This window comes from Mauremys reevesii, linkage group 18, assembly GCF_016161935.1.
Source record: "Mauremys reevesii isolate NIE-2019 linkage group 18, ASM1616193v1, whole genome shotgun sequence".
Classification (NCBI taxonomy): domain Eukaryota; kingdom Metazoa; phylum Chordata; order Testudines; family Geoemydidae; genus Mauremys; species Mauremys reevesii.
Genome location: NC_052640.1, coordinates 24,771,208 through 24,791,399, shown reverse-complemented (window position 1 = coordinate 24,791,399; position 20,192 = coordinate 24,771,208). Strand labels below are relative to the sequence as shown.

The 20,192-nt window shown below is 41.3% G+C and overlaps 1 protein-coding gene across 3 annotated transcripts in view; it reads right to left on the bottom strand.

Moving 5' to 3' along the window:
• MED13L (mediator complex subunit 13L) overlaps window positions 1–20,192 on the bottom strand; it is a 364,465-nt gene that overhangs the window by 83,987 nt on the left and 260,286 nt on the right. For all 3 annotated transcript variants that reach the window (XM_039504873.1, XM_039504874.1, XM_039504875.1), the window contains 3 exons: window positions 3,076–3,221; window positions 1,874–2,068; window positions 1,279–1,467 (listed from right to left, as the gene is read on the bottom strand). In XM_039504873.1, coding sequence (XP_039360807.1) covers window positions 1,279–1,467; window positions 1,874–2,068; window positions 3,076–3,221 — 530 coding nt within the window. The remainder of the gene's footprint in view (window positions 1–1,278; window positions 1,468–1,873; window positions 2,069–3,075; window positions 3,222–20,192) is intronic.

Below are 20,192 nucleotides of genomic sequence, written 5' to 3'. Positions count from 1 at the left end.
GCTAACAGATGAAAGTTGTCCAAAATTTCATTGCTGAGCATACTATAACGATCCTGCATGCATGACTCAATTTAGAACATCTTCTATGAATCCAAACCACAATTCCAACACTGAGGTTTAAATTAAAAAACACACCAGTGCTTCTGAAATCAGGGAATGTATTCATAAATAAATTTTAATGACTGGCAAATCTTTGAAGTCAAATGATGCAAACAGAATAATCCAGAACTGATCTACAGTGACTTTATAGTAAACTTTGAGGCAACTAAGTGTACAGTCACGTAGTATCATGACCTGTGTGAGGATCAAAAAGAGGCAGATGAACTTCTTGGAAATAAAGATATAGTTTACATGCAACTGTCTGCAGTAAGAGTGTACTGGAAAACAGAAGTATAGAAAATATGTGGCATAATAACAGAATAGAAGGCCAGAACCTCAACTTGTGTAAATTACTTAGCTCTACTGAAGTCAAGTACAATCCTTGGTGTCAGCTGTCACATAAGTGCGGACCCTGCTGGGATTCAAACTGTTACGGGCCTCAGATGCTCGGGATGAGGTTCCTTCATTCAGAAGAAATATGCAACTCCACTGGTCAGCGTGTTTTACGTGTCCCACCCACATCTCATGAGAGTTCATTACATCCTCCACCTACAGAGCCTGACTTTTTACCTTAAGCTGCAGGGACTCATTCTTTTTTTTTTCTGGAGGTCCTTGGTTCAATCCCCACTATGTTGGTCAATATATTGACCATCATTCAGATACTGCCATTGTTCCAATATTAATGCTTAATAAATTATATGGTATTTTTCATGTTTGTAATACTTTACAATGATTAACTAATTAATCCCTACATCCCCCTTAAGCAAATATGCAATTAAGAACTCTGACAAGGCTTGATCCTTTCTGCAGTCTCAGGTGTCTATGCTGTCTCATAAATGCAATAGAGTTCCAATAAACTGGGCAGAAATTAACTCTCACAAAACTGGTAACTCTTCTGTTCTGTGAACTCATGTGGAAGTCCCTGTGTTCTACTCATTAGCGTATTCACTCTCTCTTTTCTGCTGCTGTTCACACATTTATCCCCCTGCAATCATAATCTATGCAAAAATGAAAGCACACTATGCTGGAGTACACCTCAGTAAGTAACACCTAAGCTGGTTCAAAGAGTAAACTGACAAGAGATTATGGAACACTGCCATTCACCGAATCAGTTCAAGAATATTTAAAATGAGTTTTCAATAGGATGATTCAGGTCTCTTTGCTAGGTTTATTGCTTACCTATGATGGCCTGCTCTGGGGAAGTGGGTGGAGTGAGAGGCATCCCACAATTACTGGAATCTTTCATGCTGCCAAGTCCCTGCTGACCCACATTGATGTGGCCTCCAGCATTGGCAGCACTCTGAGACAGGGGGATGTCATTCTGAGAGATGAGAACAAAAGCTGAAGGATACACCATTCGTACGCCACCTATAAAGAATGGGAACAGGAAGAAGAAAATAAGTCTTTAAATTCTCCATTTATTATTCAGCTACCCAGGCTGGCCTTGTCTTGGTTTCAACATGCACTAGACAAACCTTACTAGTCAAAATATAAAAGGTCTAAAGTTTACAGCCTGCATATTCATTCCTAAGTATTCATCCATCCCTTTATGACTAATAGGGAGCTAAATAAGAAGCTTGATATTGTGAGAGCAGCATCAGGGATACAGGGAGTAAGAACCTTGAGGCAAGATAACTAGTCAGAATGCTCCAGTGTCAAGAGAGCCACAAAACCAGATAGGGAAATTATAAAGGTTGTTTCTGATTAATTAGATTTTTTTTTTTTAATTATGAGGTGGGGTGAAATGTTCTTTAGGCAAAATTCTAAATCTCACCAACAATGACTTCAACTGCCACAGGGAAATCGTCATCATATCCTAATTCCTCTTCCTCTTTCAGCCCCTCCTTCTTCTTCAGCACCATGGGGTAGAAATACTGCCATTCCTCAATCAATTTACGGGTTGCTGGATCTGACATCTTGTATGCTTGGCCCGTCAATGTACCATTTAAACCATAAGGACTCAACAGAACTGAAAAATAAAACATACCACTCTCTAGTCTCTACAATATGTGGATTTCAACCGCAGAGCAACCACATTCCACTTCCCCTAGATTCATTCTCAGTCTTGTTTGCACTGTGATTTTAGAGAGCAGCTCTTTGCATTTTGTTCATTTTCAAAATATAGTGCACACAACTTCACTTTGTAAAATAATGGAACAAATATTGAGGGATAAAAATAATTATACATCAATGGAATAACAGAAGACATACTTCTGAAGATATCCTGTAATACAGTATGTAATACTTTTAAAAAAATGTAGTGTAAGTGCAATGTTTTCTTTTCCAAATTGCACAGGGCATTTTTATGGCTTACAACACTACACTGTAACCTAAAAAGCTGTAAAAACCTGTAACTTTAAGACTATATCAGGTATGTCTCTTATTCTATATTTTAAATGCTCATTCTTCTCTTTGGTTAAGCTCTGTATTTTCACCTTTCTTTCTGAAAAATCTGCTATTTGACAAATGCGTTGCACCACAAATAATCTATGTTATCATGATCAATTATTTGTCCTGCAGTAGCATTTAAGAACACTACCCATAGACCAGAGCCTACTGGACCTTGTGACACTGTGCTAATCTACAAAATGGTCACACACACCTTTTCAATAACAGATCTTACAACAACAATTACAGTTTGTTTTGTTGTACTTTTTTCAGAAAATATTTGCATCTAATGAAGTTAATGACTAGAAAAACCTGGAAAACATGGCCTAACATTTATTTACAGCTAGCTATCATACTAAAAATCTTAACAGGATTTTACCCCATGCCCCCAGTTTCCTGAGGGGAACTTTATTCTCTTTTTAAAATTACTGAGTTTTGTTTCTTAATCATTTCTGGATCTATTTCCTGACACCATTACTGGGGCCAAGTTAGGGGGGTTTGAAATATAGGAATTAAAATAGGCACATAAACCACATGTTCTGCAAGTTTTTATACTTCCAGAACTGCCACAGTCAAATGTGCCCTTACCTTGGAATGGTGCAGGAGAGGACTGGGCCATGTGGATATGTTCCTCATTGATCAGGTAGATTGGCTGGTGTTGGGCAATCTCCACGCTTGTGCACACGTTGCTTTCCCCATGAAGGAAGAATGTGAAGGCGCAAGACAAATGTTCACTGGATAAAAAGAAATAAAAAACTGGTTCACTAGCATATCAATGAATGTCGGGGAAGAGAGGACAGATTTTGTAGCAGATGGGGGCCAGATTGGGTTGAAAATCCAGTTCTGTTGTTTCACTTAAGTAAACTGAGCTCAGAACCACTGAAGATGACTGTACACAGCACAATTACCAACTTTTGGCTTATGATGGAACCTGGACATCAACCTCAGAGATTCATTTTCCTACCCATTTAAATTAAGGAAAGCTCACTACAAACAGTTGTCTGCATGCAGAAGACTTCAAGAAGTCAAAATATTGTCTTCAGGATGAAAAGGAAAGAGAACTCTTAGGACCAGAAATGAACTTCAACTGAGAACAGGAATAGGGAGGAAGAACCATTACTTATATGCCTAGGGAATATTTTTTTTTTGTTTTTTTTAAAAGGCACAGAGAATTGCTTAGAAGGCAACAATATCAATAATCTGGTGGTTCCGGCCGTCCATGACACTGCCATACACCATCAAGAATAATGTTCAGTAAATAATAATGAAAATAAAACATTCCCACTTAATCCACCACATAGAATTGCTTTGCATTACATTACATCTAATCGTTTGCTTAAACGTTGCTAATTGTAACACCATACTTCTTAAATAAACAAAACCCAGCCAAACAACAACAAAAAACCCCATACGCTTTGTATTGTTCAGATAAATTATTGCAGGACTACAGTGGCAAGGCATTCTTTAATAGTTGTTGGCTTTGGCGCTAAGCCAGCCACAACACAACTACCTTCAACTAAGGAAATAACACTGACAACTGTAACAATTTCACTTCACAGTTTAAGTCAACTAACTGCAACATTGCAGTAAACTCTTTTTTAATAGTTTAACTGATAGTCTGGAACAGGATGTTGTTTAATCTCACTAAATCTCTACATCATTCTGCATTTTTTGTAAAACAAGTGTTTGTCCTTAAATAAAAGTTATGCTTCTGTTTAAAGGTTCTACAACTGACGCTATAAAAAAGAGAAAAGTTCACACTAGAAAATCTGGGGCCAGGTTATTTTAAAAAGCATCAACATGAAAGGTGGCTAAACTTTTATTCAATCTCCTCAGCATTGCACACACTGTGTTAAGTAGCACTTTGTATCATTCAGCAATGGGAACTAGCAAGTTTTACTTGATTTCCATATGGCAACAGAAAAGACATTTTAAGTTTACTGCTCTACCACTTGTACAGTAGATTTAAACTAGCCACTAAATTTTTACAGCAAGCTGTAAGGGGGAAAGGAAATGGGTCATAGATTCATGGTATTTCTATTCAGCTACTCTGCTCGGGGGGTGGCGGGAGGAAGAGAGAGAAAATCCCCAAACAAAACAAAACCCTCTACTCATATAACAAATAAAATCATAAACAGAACCCAAAACATTTAATCAAAAGTAATATTAGTCTCTGGACAAAGGATGATGCCCTTTTATATGCATACGGCTTTAATTGCGAAATGATGAAAAGTCTGGTCTAAGATCAAGTGGAAATAGTCTCTGCAAAGAGTTCAGCAGGCCAGATTTTCTAAAGCAGCTGGAAAAGCTATCTGTGAAGAAATCATTTTGAACTCCAGTCTTTAGGATAGTACAACTCCAGTCTTCTGATTCTACAAGCTTCCTACAGTGTTGACTATGAAAGTCCTTCTTGCCTTCCACTGAAGTAAAGAAAAATAGCCATCTGGGACCACATATTGACTCTTTCAAGCCTCTTACGAAGCAGTCAGGCATGAACGAGTCATATTCATTCTTACACAACATTCACAACCTTCTATAAACATTGTCAGAGTAAGAAATAGACAAAATGGGAATTTAGGAAGATAAAGATGCATATGTTTCCACAGTGGAGAGAATATAGTACATTGCACCTTTTGTCATCAGTGAACCATATGACATCAAAATAAACTAAGCATTCACATCAACAGACTAAATAACATAACTTCAGATAACTCAAAGAAATAGCATATGGAACTAGGGTGACCAGACAGGAAATGTGAAAAATCGGGACAGGGGTTGGGGGTAATAGGAGCCTATATAAGAAAAAGACCCAAAAATCAGGACTGTTCCTATAAAATCAGGACATCTGGTCACCCTATATGGAACATGAATTACAGGGAGAGTGAAAATATAGGAAGGATTCCATTTCATGTTCCTGGAAATGTAACATTCTAAGATAACTAGCCCATTATTCATATATTGTACCCTAGTAGACAGTTACAAGTTTGATTAGTGAAATCAGGATCATTTATAGCACTAGATCCAAGTAAATCTGCCTGAGATATGTAGACAAGAGAAAAATGGAAAATCTTATTTTGGTTCTCTGTAGCCAGTCTTGACCGGAGCTAATGAATTCCTAACGGCAGAACTCTTCCTCTGCAGAGCAAATGTGTCCAGGGAAAGTAACGTTTATCCATCTGTGTACAGTATCAGGCTTCTCCTCTTTTACTGTTCCTAAGTCCTACTCCAGGGGGCTGTATTGCAATACTTTGCAAGAGAATAAACAGTTACATAAAGTGAATGTTCCCTCTGGCAACAGACTCACTGTTTTAAGCACAGCTTTTAAAGACCAAAAACAATAAAGATCAAGGTTTGGGGACTCTACACGCTCTTGGTAAGCTTCTGGCAGATTTTGTATAAAATATTTACTTTGGTAACAAACATGAGTTTTATTTCAAGAAAACAGTGTCAGTGCACAGAGTGATGTGTTCTTGTTAGGCATGCATATCCCAACATACTGACATTCTTGTCTTCAGTACAGTTTCATATAATTCGTTAAATACCAAGCTGCAGAAATCAATCCTGCTACAAAGCGTAAGACTGAGCTACAAATAAAATACAATGGGAAGGGGAAGAAATTAACATGCTGAAAAAGTCGGCTTTCAGGAACAGATATAAGACTTCCATTTATTTATTTTTGTAATCATTTACATATTGATAAAAGCAAAGGTCTTCGTAGAGTACTGTGACTGCAGACCACATTTTTAGGGCTAGTCTGTAATGAACAACAAATACGATTGCAAGAAACTTTCTTGTCTGTATTTTACATAACAAATATTTTGTGGCGCTTTATCAACATCCAGTTTTCTTAATGGTGACTAACAGTCCTAGTTACACTCTCTCTAAACTACAAAGACTCCACAAAGAATATTTTTCATACAATTCTTGTAGTTATGTATATGAGACATTCCCCTGTAAGAAACTACACAAGTACAACAGAACACACATAGGACTAAACTTACAAAAGTGCTCAGCATCCTCTGTCAGGGCCAGATTTTCAGAAGAGCTCAGCACACTGAGCTCTTTAAAATATCTGGTCCCAGTTGTGGATAATGAACCCTTGAAAATCTGGGCCACACCGTAAATGTATTTTTCTGTTAACTTACTTTTTCTGTATTTTTCGTGTCTCTCTGACATTCTTCAGGATGCCAGAAACCACCATGCATGTGAAATAGTCTTCCAGCTACTCCCCTAGTCACTCTGAGAAGGCTACAAGCCTGATACTTCACTACATTGTGTTATCACCAAATGATGGTGAGTGTGAATGCATGCTGACTGAACAAGCAAAAAGTACTAGCTGCTGCCTGTGGAATGTAAGGGGTATATAACTTCTGCCCTAAATGGAGTTGTGTGTGAAGAAAAAGTGGTTACCTACCTTTTGTAACTTTGTTCTTCAAGATGTGTTGCTCATGTCCATCCATTCTAGGTGTGTGCGCACCCATGTGCACAGTCATCAAAGATTTTTGCTTAGCAGTATCCATAGGGTCAGCTGTGGCGTCCCCTTGAGTGAGGCATCCATGAGCTGGTATGACCCTACGCCCTCTTAGTTCCTTCTTGCCGGCAGCTCCGACAGAGGGGTAATGGAATGGATATGAGCAACACATCTTGAAGAACAACAGTTGCAAAAGGTAGGTAACCACTTTTTCTTCTTCTTGAATTCCTGGTCCTGGGGAGATGTGTGGCTACGAGATGGATGCCATGTTGTACACAGAAGTCCCAAAGCCTGAGAACTTTTTGGCAAAGGGAAGACTATCTGGCTTCCACCTTGCTTGTTGATATAGAATATAGCTGCTGTATTGTCTGTCAGGACCTGGACCACCCTGGTTTTTATGTGAGGTAGCAAGGCTTGGCCATCCAGGCGAACCAGTTTTAGCTCCCTGATGTTGATGTGTAGGGAGCAATTATGACTCAAATCAATGGCCTTGCATGCTGAGATCGCCCATGAAGGTCAACAATGAGGATGGAGCTACGAAGGAAACTCCCTCCAACACTGATGCAGGATTCTGCAACCAGGTGAGTGACGACAGTACATGGTCTGGGACCCTAACCACTCGCTCCATCCTGTGTCTGTTGGGGACGTAGACCGACACCAGCCATGCCTGCAGGGGTCCGAGATGGAGCCGCATGTGTCGGACCACGTAAGTGCAGGCCGCCAAGTCCGGTGCCTGGCACCATGTCTGCAGTGCTGGTAGGCCTGCTTCTTCTTTAGCCACCAGGGCTGCTTTGGGCAATGAGGGCTCTAGAAGAAGCCAGGTCCCCTGCTACTCTCGGGAGTTGGAGGCAGATCCCTGGCTGGGCTGGGGGGTCGGACCTTAGCGGTACCCCTGTGAAGCCCTGGGGTGGGCACATGGCCTGACATAGGTCCTTTGCCCAAGGTCCCTCTCCCTTCCAGTGCTGGGCAGAGCCTGGTGCAAGCAATGCACTCCACACTGATGCCAAGATGCTCAGCGTGGGATCCGAGTGGGAGGGCTCTGATGCAGGAAGAAGCGCAGCCTCCATGAGGAGGGCCCTCAAGCGGATATCCCATTCCCTTTGGGTTCTAGGGCAAAAGTACTTACAGATTCTGCACTTGTCTTTCCTATGGGACTCCCCCAGACACTTCAGACTCCTGTCCTGGGGGTCAATAACAGGCATTGGCCTGCTGCATGACGAGCATGGTTTGAACCCTGCTCCAGGACGAAGTCCCAGTCAGGATTCTAACTACCAAACTACTGACACTTATCTTAAAGACTGAGTACCTAACCATATAGAAAAAAGACAGACAATGGGCTGTTGAAGAACCACTAATTGCTCTTATGATTGCAAGACAAGGTGCTCCTACCAACAGTCATGGGCAGTAAGAAGGAACTGAGAGGGCGTAGGGTCGGCAGCATCTATATACAAGCACATGGGCACAGCACTCAAGGGGGTGCCACAGCAGACACTACAAAAATCTCCAGTAACTGTGCACACGCACACACCTAGAATGGAACCAACATAAGCAAGCACTTGAAGAAGAAATGCCCAAAATCAGATGACTGAAATATTTATCACAAAGAAATATACACAAAAGTATGCAGTTTGGGACATTAAATCTATTTACTGTATGTGACAGATGATAAATTGATAAACATACACAAAATAAATTGATGATTTATGTCTAATGCAAGTTATAAGTCTACTGCACTCTTACGCAGCCTTATGATGACATCTTGATGAGAAGGGCAAGTTTTCTAAGTATTTGGGGATGTCATAAAAAGCCCAATATGTATGTGTGCTGCATATGGGCTTATTTTATATTCAAAGATCTTTCTTTCATATAAAAAATACATGCATGCTCACATGCACTCACACATACACACACACACACCATTTCTAGCTGCTAGGTAGTGAAAATGTAAAGTTGTCTTATGATGTCATTATAGGGATATATTTCACTAGAGTATTTTTAATCTCAGTTTAATCTTTTAAAACCAACAGGACTGCTGTTTACAAATTAAATTAGTTCAGTTGTATGATGAATGTCTCATGTCCGATTGTACTCCTCCCCTCAATAAAGAGAAAGTGTGCTGACATCAGAGTGTAAGAGAAACCTAAAATTTATCTCCACGTTCTCCTTTGTTTCTTTCTTTATTAAGACAATCTTACAAAACATTATGCAGGCAGTACATTTCCTATATGATTTTAATTAGATAGTTCTTTTTGTGGTATATAATATAAAATAAGAAGCACCACAGGAAAACCTCAAAGACGATACATGTATCTTTGTAGTCTATCTACACTGCACGTGACCCTAACCCCATTTTCATAGTTACCTGTGTGGTATCCTTTCCTTTCTTTATGGAGGATATATGGTTGATCTGTTATGACACATATCTTCGTGAGTGGGGTTGAGTAAGAGGCCATTTATAACATAAATTATTCTGTCTGTTCTCATTAGCAAAGATTAATTTAGTAAAATTTGTGCCTACAAGAATTACATTTTAGATTGAACAATAATATCTATCAACTATTTATCTATATAAATATTTTTTCTTCCCTTGGTACTGAAGGACTGAAGCTGCTTTTGGACTCAATACTGCAAAGTGCTGAGCACTGTGGCCTGGATCCAGAAGAACATTTAAACACATATTTAACTTTAATTACATGAGTATTCCTATGAATTTCACTGTGATTACTCATGAGCTTAAAGTTATGCATTCACCTTGCTGGCTCAGGGTGAGCGTGTTCTGCACCTAGCTGAATCTAACCCTATAAGGATGGCTGTTGCAAGTTACAAGGGCTCGGAAACAGTGAATGAAATAATAAAAGGTACTTAACACAATTACATTTTTATTGCACAAGTGAAAGACTTCCATTAATGAGGGTCCAGGAAAAGAACAAACATCACTGTCTCACCAAATGCACAGAAATTTTTATTTTGGGTTCTGTCACATCCTTCCTTTTCTACATGTCATGCTTCAGATAGTTTATTTTGACTCTACCCTTGAAAAATTATTTGGAGTCCTGCTTTTAAATATATTATAAACAGAAAACCCTAAAAAGAAGCACCAAAGACATTTTAAACCTTTGTAGTGTGATGAAAATGTTTATGTTCTTTTCTCAGATGCTATATATTCTTGACATATACATGGAATACGGTTCACAGAACAAGAGTATGTCCCAATAAATAGCTTTGTAATTGATCAAATGCCTCAGCTTCATTTTGATGTTTAATCACCCACAGATGACAATCACTGCCATATAGGTACTTCCACCATGCTCCCTATTACCTTAAATAGCCTGTGAGCTATTTAACAAACAAATCTATCTAAATTTTTAAAGTGCCTCTTTGTATAATATCAAAGAGACTTTGGGAGTGCCATGAATTTAATCAAAAAGTAACTACTAGCGATGTGTGTTAAATTAGGAAAAAATATTAAAAGGAAATATCTCCACATATATTGAATGAATTATGTGTTTAATATGATGAACATGCGTAGAGTTAAATATGCACTATAAATTGGGAATTTTGTATATTTTTGGGGTTTGGTTTCTCTTCTTTTTGTTATGTTAAGCTAAGTCTACACTATGGACTTCTGCCAGCATTGTGCTGGCCAAAGCTGTGAAGGGGTATGATCCCTGATTGCCATAGTTGTGCTAGCAAAAGCCCCTAGTTTAAGTGCAGTTACTCTGGCGAAACGGCACTTCTGCTGGTATTGCTTATTTCACTCGGTGGGTCTGGAATAATCGATACCAGCAAAAGCGCAGTTTTGCCAGTCTAAATTGTGCTCACACTAGGAGCACTTCACCTGTATAGTACACTGGTATACCTATACCACCACAGCACTCCTACAGTAGGCATAGCCTTAGTTTGCTAGAACTACTCAAATACCTGATGGAAGCTGTGTTATCCTGCATTCAAACTTAAAAGAGGCTATTTTCCCAGAATTGCACTAAGTGAAAGAAGCTATCAAAGGATTACATTTCAAAGCCAAGCTCTGAATGCATGTGCCAAATGTCAGTCTGTGTGCAATCAAAGCCAAGTTTTGTTCACTATCACACCCAACTATTTTATAACCCTTAACTCTAGAAGGAGATTCCTAGATATCAAGGCTTTGGTTACAACTTTGATATTCCAAAACTGGATTTCTAAAGAATGCAATTGTTAAAAAGAACAGTTGTCTTCAGTAATCACCTCCAATATTAAGAGATCTTCGTTTATCTATACTAAGAATGTTTTATAACACCAGTAAAATGTGAGGCACCTTTAAAGTAGCTAAATTCATTTTGTGGTGCAAGAAGAAACAGACTGTTTTTATTATTGCAGAAATTGCAAAGAGTAAAATATATTAATCCATTTCTCTCAAGTATCTGATAAATAATGAGGAACAATCCCAACATCAAGCATGACTTACGGTGGTGAAAAAGAATCATGTAATGTGACAGAAAACAGAAGAGTTAATAAAAATGTTTAATTCAAGACTATCTCTGTAACAGCTCATCACAAAAGACTGAGGCTCTAATCCTGTGAACACTTATGGCATGTGCTTAACTTTACATACTTACACATTTTGACATCAATGGAACTACTGACATGTATAAAAGTAAGCATGTGTGTTAGTGTTTGCAGAACCAGGGCCTTATTTGGTAGTTTTATAGTGGATACATTTTTTAAAATTTGCTATCATTTAGTTGTTAGACCTAAAAGCCATCATACTACAACTCAGCAAGAAACTGCAATGATTTCTGAGACATTTTATTAAGATATGCGTAAGTTGTTTTTCTACTAATTCAATATTTTCTTCTTAGAGTGATGTTCCATAAGTCATATCAGAGGAGTCATATTTTAAGTGTTTTTATTCATTTGAAGATTACTTGTTAGAAAGCACTTTAATTTTTCCAAAGCACTTGCAGCTGCACACGATGGTATTTCTAAGCTACCTGTGGTGGTGGTTTATTTGTTTTCTTCTTTTTTTTTTTTTTCCGGCAGAACCTTGTAATACCCTACTTAAATCAACAGTAAATGAAAAAACTCCAAAGGGGTGAAGAATAAGGAAAGAGATTGGAGGTTACTTTGGAAAATGTATTGGACCTCTTGAGGTTTTGCCTCTGTAAATGTTTCTCCTGACCTTATAGTGATTTGCAAGTAAGGAACATTAGATCTGTGCTTTCTCTTCTGATCACAGAGTTTGAATTAACCAGGAGGAAGCAGTGGTGAGAGAAGTTCTCTGGTCTGGATGAGCCTCTGAAACCACACTGGAGAAAAAGACTTGTACATCTGAAAACAAGGTACTATAAAAGGTGGAGAAAAAAGGCACTGACTGAAGCTGCTTACCCAAACAAGGAACACATCAAGCAGTTCCCCAGATATTATTATTTCTCTTTTTGTGTGTCATCTAAGCTAACTATAACAACAAAACTCTCACCCTAGGTCTATATTGTTTTTGTGGAGATCATTCCTTCATCTGAGCTCACTTTCTTCCAAACAAGCCACAGACTCACTTCTTCTCCTTCGCTTTTTCTCTTCAGTTTATGAATGACTGTTCATAAATCTCAGGGTTCTCATGTATACAAAATACATTTTATTTCATGTACAGTGTATCAGCCATACACTAATATGAAACTGTTTGCATTCCATATCAATTTAATTTCTTTCCTCTGCAAAAACTACTAATAACTGTGCCAAATGTAATAGTACCTTGTGTAACATTGAACTGGAACTACCAACTACTTCATTTTATCTTATTTCAGCCTGGGTGGGCAGGATTCAAACCAATATGTACCGGTGATACAGTATGTGTCACTTCTGAAGTATGAGAAATACCCAAAACTCCACACACACACGTTTGGGTATTTCTCATACTCATTTCTCATGCAAAGAACTTCATTTTAGAATATGGGTGATGCAGTATGCAATGGGGAAAGCATTATCAACATTGTGCTGCTATCTTATTTATCTTAGGTACTTATCTGCTCCCCAATACCATAGTATATGAATGCCTCACAATATTTAATACATTTATCCTCCCAGCACTGCTGTGAGGTAGGGCAGTGCTGTTATGCTCATTTTACAGATGGGGAACTGAGGTACAGAGAGATTAAGGGCTTGTCTACACTGGCACTTTACAGCGCTGCACCTTTCACGCTCAGGGGTGTGAAAAAGCACCACTGTAGTCAGTGCACCAGCGCTGGTAGCTACGCCCTTCGTGGAGATGGATTTTTTGGAGTGGTGGGAGAGCTCTCTACTAGCGCTCTGCTGTAACTACACAAGCTGCGGCAGAGCTTTAACGTTGCCAGTGTAGACTAGCCCTAAGTGATTTGCTCAAAGTCACACAGGAAGTCTAGTACAGCTGGTAATTTAACCCAGGCCTCCTGAGCTAGCACCCTAACCACTAAACTATACTTCCTTTTGTTCTGGGGAGAGAACTTCAGCTTCCAGAATTGTTGGTCTAGCCGTTTTCATTATCATTACATTATTTTGTAATACATTAATTTTATTTTATACAAATCAAGAATGCCTTCCGAATTCTGTTGACATTCTCTGAAACCATATGTACATGCATGTACAGAAACTAACTCTTGTGTTTTCAATGGTGGGGAAAGTGTTGAGATAACAGATTCACAATGCAGAAAGTGTTTAGATAACATAGAAAGTGTTTAGATAATGTTATGAACCTATTATCGCAACACTTTTTAAGTTGTCACCAACCAACCCCCTTGCCAAAACTAATTTGCCTTTCTCTAGAGATGCTCTCATTTACTGATCCTATCTCTAACACTCTCCTACCATTTTTTTCACATAAAATGTATGCATGGGAACATCCAGTAGGCAGTAAGGGAGACCAAAGTTTGGGTCCCGTGGTGTATATTTATCACCCTCTCCCGAAGGTTCACGTGGCTAGGACAGCTCTGTTGACAATATGAAAACCTGTGAGATGGTAGGGGGAATGCCTCATGTTCCTCCCTCTTTAGCGAACGTTTGAGCAGTGTTTTATACTGTAGATTGTGAGTTACATGATTTCCTTTCAGTCTTTGCTGTAGGAAAGCTCCCCTACAACAGGTGACCTTTAATGTGAACATATTATATACTGCTTTGCATTCTCTACACTGCCTGCCTGCACAAATTATATCTTGATTTTAGTGAAGCGTTTGATACTGTCCCGCATGACCACCTCATAAATAAACTAGGGAAATGCAGCCTGGATGGAGCTACTATAAGGTGGGTGCAAAACTGCTTGGAAAATCATTCCCAGAGAGTAGTTATCAGTGGTTCATAGTCATGCTGGAAGGGCATAATGAATGGGGTCCTACAGGGATCAGTTCTGGGTCCGGTTCTGTTCAATATCTTCATCAATGATTTAGATAATGGCATAAAGACTACACTTACAAAGTTTCCGGACAATACCAAGCTGGGAGGAGTTGCAAATGCTCTGGAGCAGGCCTGCACAACTCGTAAAGCGGCGAGGGCCACATTACTCCAAAGAAAACAGCCAAGGGCCGAAACCCCCCGGCCCCGCAGAAACACCCCACCCCAGGGCCGTCCAGCCCTGCAGAAACAAACCCTTCTTCCCCAGCGCCACCCAACCAAAACAGCTGTGGGCCAAAAAGGAAGGTTGGGGGTGGGGAGGTGATACTTTATTTTAAATCAACCGGGGGCTCCCAGCTGAAGAGGTGGCTGGGAGCCCTCAGGGTCAAATTAAAGGGCCCGGGGCTCCGGCAGCTGGGGGAACCCGGCAGGGCCGGCTCTAGGTTTTTTGCTGCCCCAAGCAAAAAAAAAAATTGGCTGCCCCCCGTCCCAGCCCTGGGCTCCCCTCTGTACCCCCCTGCTGCCCCAATTCTGGGCTCTCCCCCCACTGACCCACACCCCCTGCCGCCCCAGCGCTGGGCTTCCCCCTTTCCTCCCCACCAGTGTCCTCCCCACACCCTGCTGCTGCCCCAGCCCTGGGCTCCCCCCACCAGTGCCTCCTCCGCCCCCCCCACACCTCCTGCCTCCCCAGCCCTGGGTCACTGGTAATGCTCCCAAGGCAGGTCATTCAGCAGGAATTTTGGATGTGCACAAAACACAGACAGGATTGGTTCCCATATGGTTACAGAGCTGCAGTGACGTGGAACAATTTTCAGCTTGTGTGATTGGAGGATATCTGGATGCATATTATAAGACTGTCCTCAATAAATGAGGAAAAGTTGAGGTGCCTTTATTATTCTTTTGTTCCATTCTTTCTTTCTATGGGGAATTTGCCAATGCAATATCACTGTCTTCCTTTTAAACAAACAAAAAGGCAATGGCTGTTGAAAATAGCAATTTCAGTGCTAATAAGCATTTCTTGCTCAATTTTATCCTGCTTTTTCTACAGCAAGTTACAGTGGATCAGTATATTTGATTTGGGAGAAATGAAGTAACAGCTGCCCAAACCGAGCTTGAGCACTCCTGAATTTTGAGGTGTTCAAATCTGGAAGGCGGAGGCGGGGGGGCCTGTGGGCTCCACGGGGGAGCATGGCAGCAATGTGTCTGGAGCTGCATGGGGCCAGACACGCTGGTCTGAGTGGCATGGTAAGGGGGCTGGGGTTGGAGATGGGGTAGGGGGTTCCTGGGGGCCGTCATGGGAGTGGGAGCAGGGGTGGTTGTATGGGGCAGAGGTTCAGGGGGGCAGTCAGGGGACAGGCCGCAGTAGGATAGGCATGGGAGTCCCAGGGGTTTATCAGGGGACAGGTAGGGGATGGGGTCCTGGGGGAAAGTTCGGGGGGTGCTCAGGAGGGGCAGTTGGGGACAAGGAGAAGGGAGGCTTAGATAGGGGCTGGGGTCCCAAGGGGCAGTTGGGGCAGGGGTCTCGGGAGGGGGCAATCGGGGGACAAGGACCAGTGGTGTTAGATAGGGTGTGGGGGTTCTGGGGGGCAGTTGGGGCAGGGGTCCGGGAAGGGGGCAAACAGCGGCTGCGTGCCAGGATTCAAACGGCTCTGGGCTGCCCGCAGCCGCGCGGAACCCTGAGCCCTTTAAATCTCAGCTGTGGCTGGGAATCTCTGCGGGCAGCCCAGAGCCCTTTGACTCCCCGTGGCTGGGATTTAAAGGGCTCTGGGCTCCTCGCCGCTGCCGGCAGCCCAGAGCCCTCTGACTCCCGGCCGCGGCTGGGATTTAAAGGGCTCTGGGCTGCCCGCGGTTGCCGGCAGCCCAGAGCTCTTTGCTTCCTGGCCACGGCCGGGATTCAAAGGGCTCTGGGGTGCCCGCAGAGCGCCGTGTGCGGGGGATTTAGAATCCCCTCGCGGGCCGCACAGTGAGGCTCCGCGGGCCGCATGTGGCCCGCAGGCCATATGTTGTGCAGGCCTGCTCTGGAGGATAGGATTAAAATTCAAAATGATCTGGACAAACTGGAGAAATGCTCTGAAGTAAATAGGATGAAATTAAATAAGGACAAATGCAAAATATTCCACTTACGAAGGAACAATGAGTTGCACACATACAAAATGGGAAATAACTGCCTAGGAAGGAGTATTGTGGAAAGGGATCTGGGAGTCATTGTGGACCACAAGCTAAATATGAATCAACAGGGTAACACTGTTGCCAAAAAAAGCGAACATAATTCTGGGATGTATTAGCAGGAGTGTTGTAAGCAAGACACAAGAAGTAATTCTTCCACTCTACTCCGCACTGATTAGGCCTCAACTGGAGTATTGTGTCCAGTTCTGGGCACCACATTTCAGGAAGGATGTGGCCAAATTGGAGAGAGTCCAGAAAAGAGCAACAAAAATGATTAAAGGTCTAGAAAACATGACCTATGAGGGAAGATTGAAAAAAACCTGCTTAAATTGCAGCAAGGGAGGTTTAGGTTCGACATTAGGAAAACTTCCTAACTGTCAGGGTGGTTAAGCATTGGAATAAATTGCCTAGGGAGGTTGTGGAATCTCCGTCACTGGAGATTTTTAAGAGCAGGTTGGACAAACACCTGTCAGGAATGGTCTAGATCAGTGCTTCTCAAAGCCGGTCCACCGCTTGTTCCGGGAAAGCCCCTGGCGAGCCGGGCCCATTTGTTTACCTGCCGCGTCCACAGGTTCGGCCGATCGCAGCTCTCACTGGCCGCGGTTTGCCGCTCCAGTCCAATGGGGGCTGTGGGAAGGGTGGCCAGCACATCCCTCGTCCCACGCCGCTTCCCGCAGCCCCCATTGCCCTGGAGCGGCGAACGGCAGCCAGTGGGAGCTGCGATCGGCCGAACCTGCGGACATGGCAGGTAAAAAACCTGCCTGAACCGCAAGGGGCTTTCCCTGAACAAGTGGCGGCCCGACTTTGAGAAGCACTGATCTCGATCTTTAGTCCTGCCATGAGTGCAGGGAACTGGACTAGATGATCTCTCGAGGTCCCTTACAGTTCTATGATTGTATGAAATTTAATCTGGTCCTATTGGTTTTAAAAGTCCTTAATTGAGATGGATCTAATTATCACCAAAGACAACCTCACTGAGCCTTATCACAGTTTCTTACAGCGTGACACTATTCATATTTTAGGTATGGGGATTCCACCTTTGTGCCTGAAGGCAGCAGGTGACTGAGCTTTTGCTGTGTAGCTCTGAAGTGTGCAATTGGTTCCTGCAGGAACATCCATCTCAGCTCATTCCTCACTGCATACTTTTAATAATCTCTTGAGATTATGTCTGAATATTTTGCTTGCTTTTTATTGGGGGGAGGGAAAGAGGGAGTGTTAAACTATTGCTTATTATTACATTTTAATTGGCTGTGCAGCTCCCCAAGTCCCTTGGCACACTGGGAGTCAGCATGTTTACAATTAAAATGCTAACATCATCCGCTTTATTCTTTTGCTATGAGGTCATACTTAATTCAGACAAATAAACTTTGTGTAAAGATTTCAACTACTGTAGATCCTCTACATAGTCACACTAAAATTTTTGATCTTCCACAGTTTTTACAAAATCCACATGTTTATAGAATAAGGAGATGGAAATGTGTAGATCTATTATTCGCTTTTCATATGTACACCATGTGGGCTGTCAAAATATACTGTTGCAATCTGAGATTTAAATTCTTGGAACACCAACTGACATTGAGTGTTTGACTGTCTTAGTGATAGTTACTATGGGAAACATCCTGATAATCTAATGCAGTGATTCTCAACTATTAGACAACATATCATGCTTCAGTGTGTGGTATTTTATACTCCTTCTCCCTAGTTCAGAAACAAACGCTGCTTCCTGCTCCACTGGGTGCTCAGGGCAGCAGGTACTACCAGGGGCCTATGGGGAGTTAGGGGAAGGCAGCAGGAAGACAGAAAACAGAAAGCCTATGGGTGGGGAGGGCTCTGCCTCCCTAAATGAACTGTGCTCCATGGGACTCCATATGCAGTAAAACAGAAAAATGTTATGGGTTGGGGCTTGGTCTATGCATCTGCAAGCATGCAGATTCAACTGCCAAATATCCTTCCCCTATAACTGTGTGGCAGCACAGCGTATATAGGCTACAGCAGCTCTGAGGTTGGCACTTCATGGCCACACAGGAAGATTTAGAACACCTCTATGCAAAGTCCAACTTTGCAAAGGGGACAGGATTTAGCAGATGGTGCAGAAGTTGATCCTTAATAATGAGTCCCCACGCTGGGCCCCAGTGTAATACAATAGTCTCCTGTTTCATAATGCATCCTATAACCATCCATATAGCATGGACCACTGCAAACTCTTGTCATCATGAGAATATCAAGACCACTCAAAGTTAGAGCACACAACTGAATGGGAGAAGGCAGGAGCTATTTGGAACAGCTGAGGTCTTTGTCAAACACATATATGTGCCCAAAATGACCCATCTTTTTGATAGGATGCCAGTTATAAACCAAACTCCAGGGAGTTCAGACAGCACTACTAACTAAACTAGGATTGTGTGCAGCTTCCTACTGATGTTTAAAGACAATAGCAATGGTTATTTACTGTGGCACGGCATCTCCTCCACCTCCCCAGACTTAGCACTTCCCCCTTAGGCTGGGGGAGGAGCCTATAAGCCCACCCAGTTCCCAGAACCCAACAGGGCCATCCGCTTGCAGCCGTCCAGCCTGACTTTGTTATATTACAATATATGAATTTTTAAGACAGTGTTTCCAGGAACTCCAAATCACAGTGGCCTCTCCCAGCACACGATGAAAATTGAATAAACACAAAAACAACCAATCAACCAGACATTTTTGGTGTAGTGGAAAAATTATAGAGTACTAAAAATGGTGATTCTGTTCTCAAACCTGGTTACACTGCTGTTTATTTCTACATCTCAGTTAGTAACAGACTAATCAATTCCAGATATTATTAATTTTATTTAGTTAATTATCTTGTTCCATCTATGAAATAAAATTTCAGCAATGGAAATCACATCTGAGAATGTTTTTCCTCAGAGCAATGGGTCAGGATTATGTTTTTGGAATCTCAAAATATTACTATGAGGTAATATCTTTTATTGAACCAACTTCTGTTGGTGAGAGAGACAAGCTTACAAGCCCATACGTTATCCAGGATCTGAAGAAGAGCTCTGTAAGCTCAAAAGCTTGTCTCTCTTACCAACAGAAGTTGGTCCAATACAAGATATTACCTCACCCACCTTGTCTCCCTAATATCCTGGGACCAACAACATTACACCACCACCATATACAAAATTTTACAATATGAGGCTGGAAGCATTAATGATTTTTGAATGTGGGTCTTTTTTATTTTTATTACCACACTTCAGAATAATGCTGATACAGAACTGCAATAAAAATGAAAGATCAGGCAAGTTCATTGTATTCATTATGAATATAAATTCACACTTTAGGGTGCTGGATCCTGCCTATGTAATGACCCAAAAACGTATTACTACATTTCACTATGAACTTATCCTGTGTTACAGGTAGCAGAGTAGTTATCACTGAGGAAAAAAAAAAGAGTGAAGTTTATTGAAAGTATATTCAGCGTTTAGTCTGTGATTAAAATCAATGTGTTTTTCTCATTGGAAATTCTAAGATCCTTCAAATAAAAATCAGTATTACCCTAATACAAAGATAGGAACTCATTAATATTTATACCAGTATGTACCAATGACAGTCAATACCATTGTACACCAAGTATTAATATTATAGAATAAACTAGAATACCGTTATAATCATACATTATGTAGCAGGTCCACAGCAGTATAAAAAAATAAATAAAATTGAGAACATATGGATAACCTTGAAAATCACTACTATA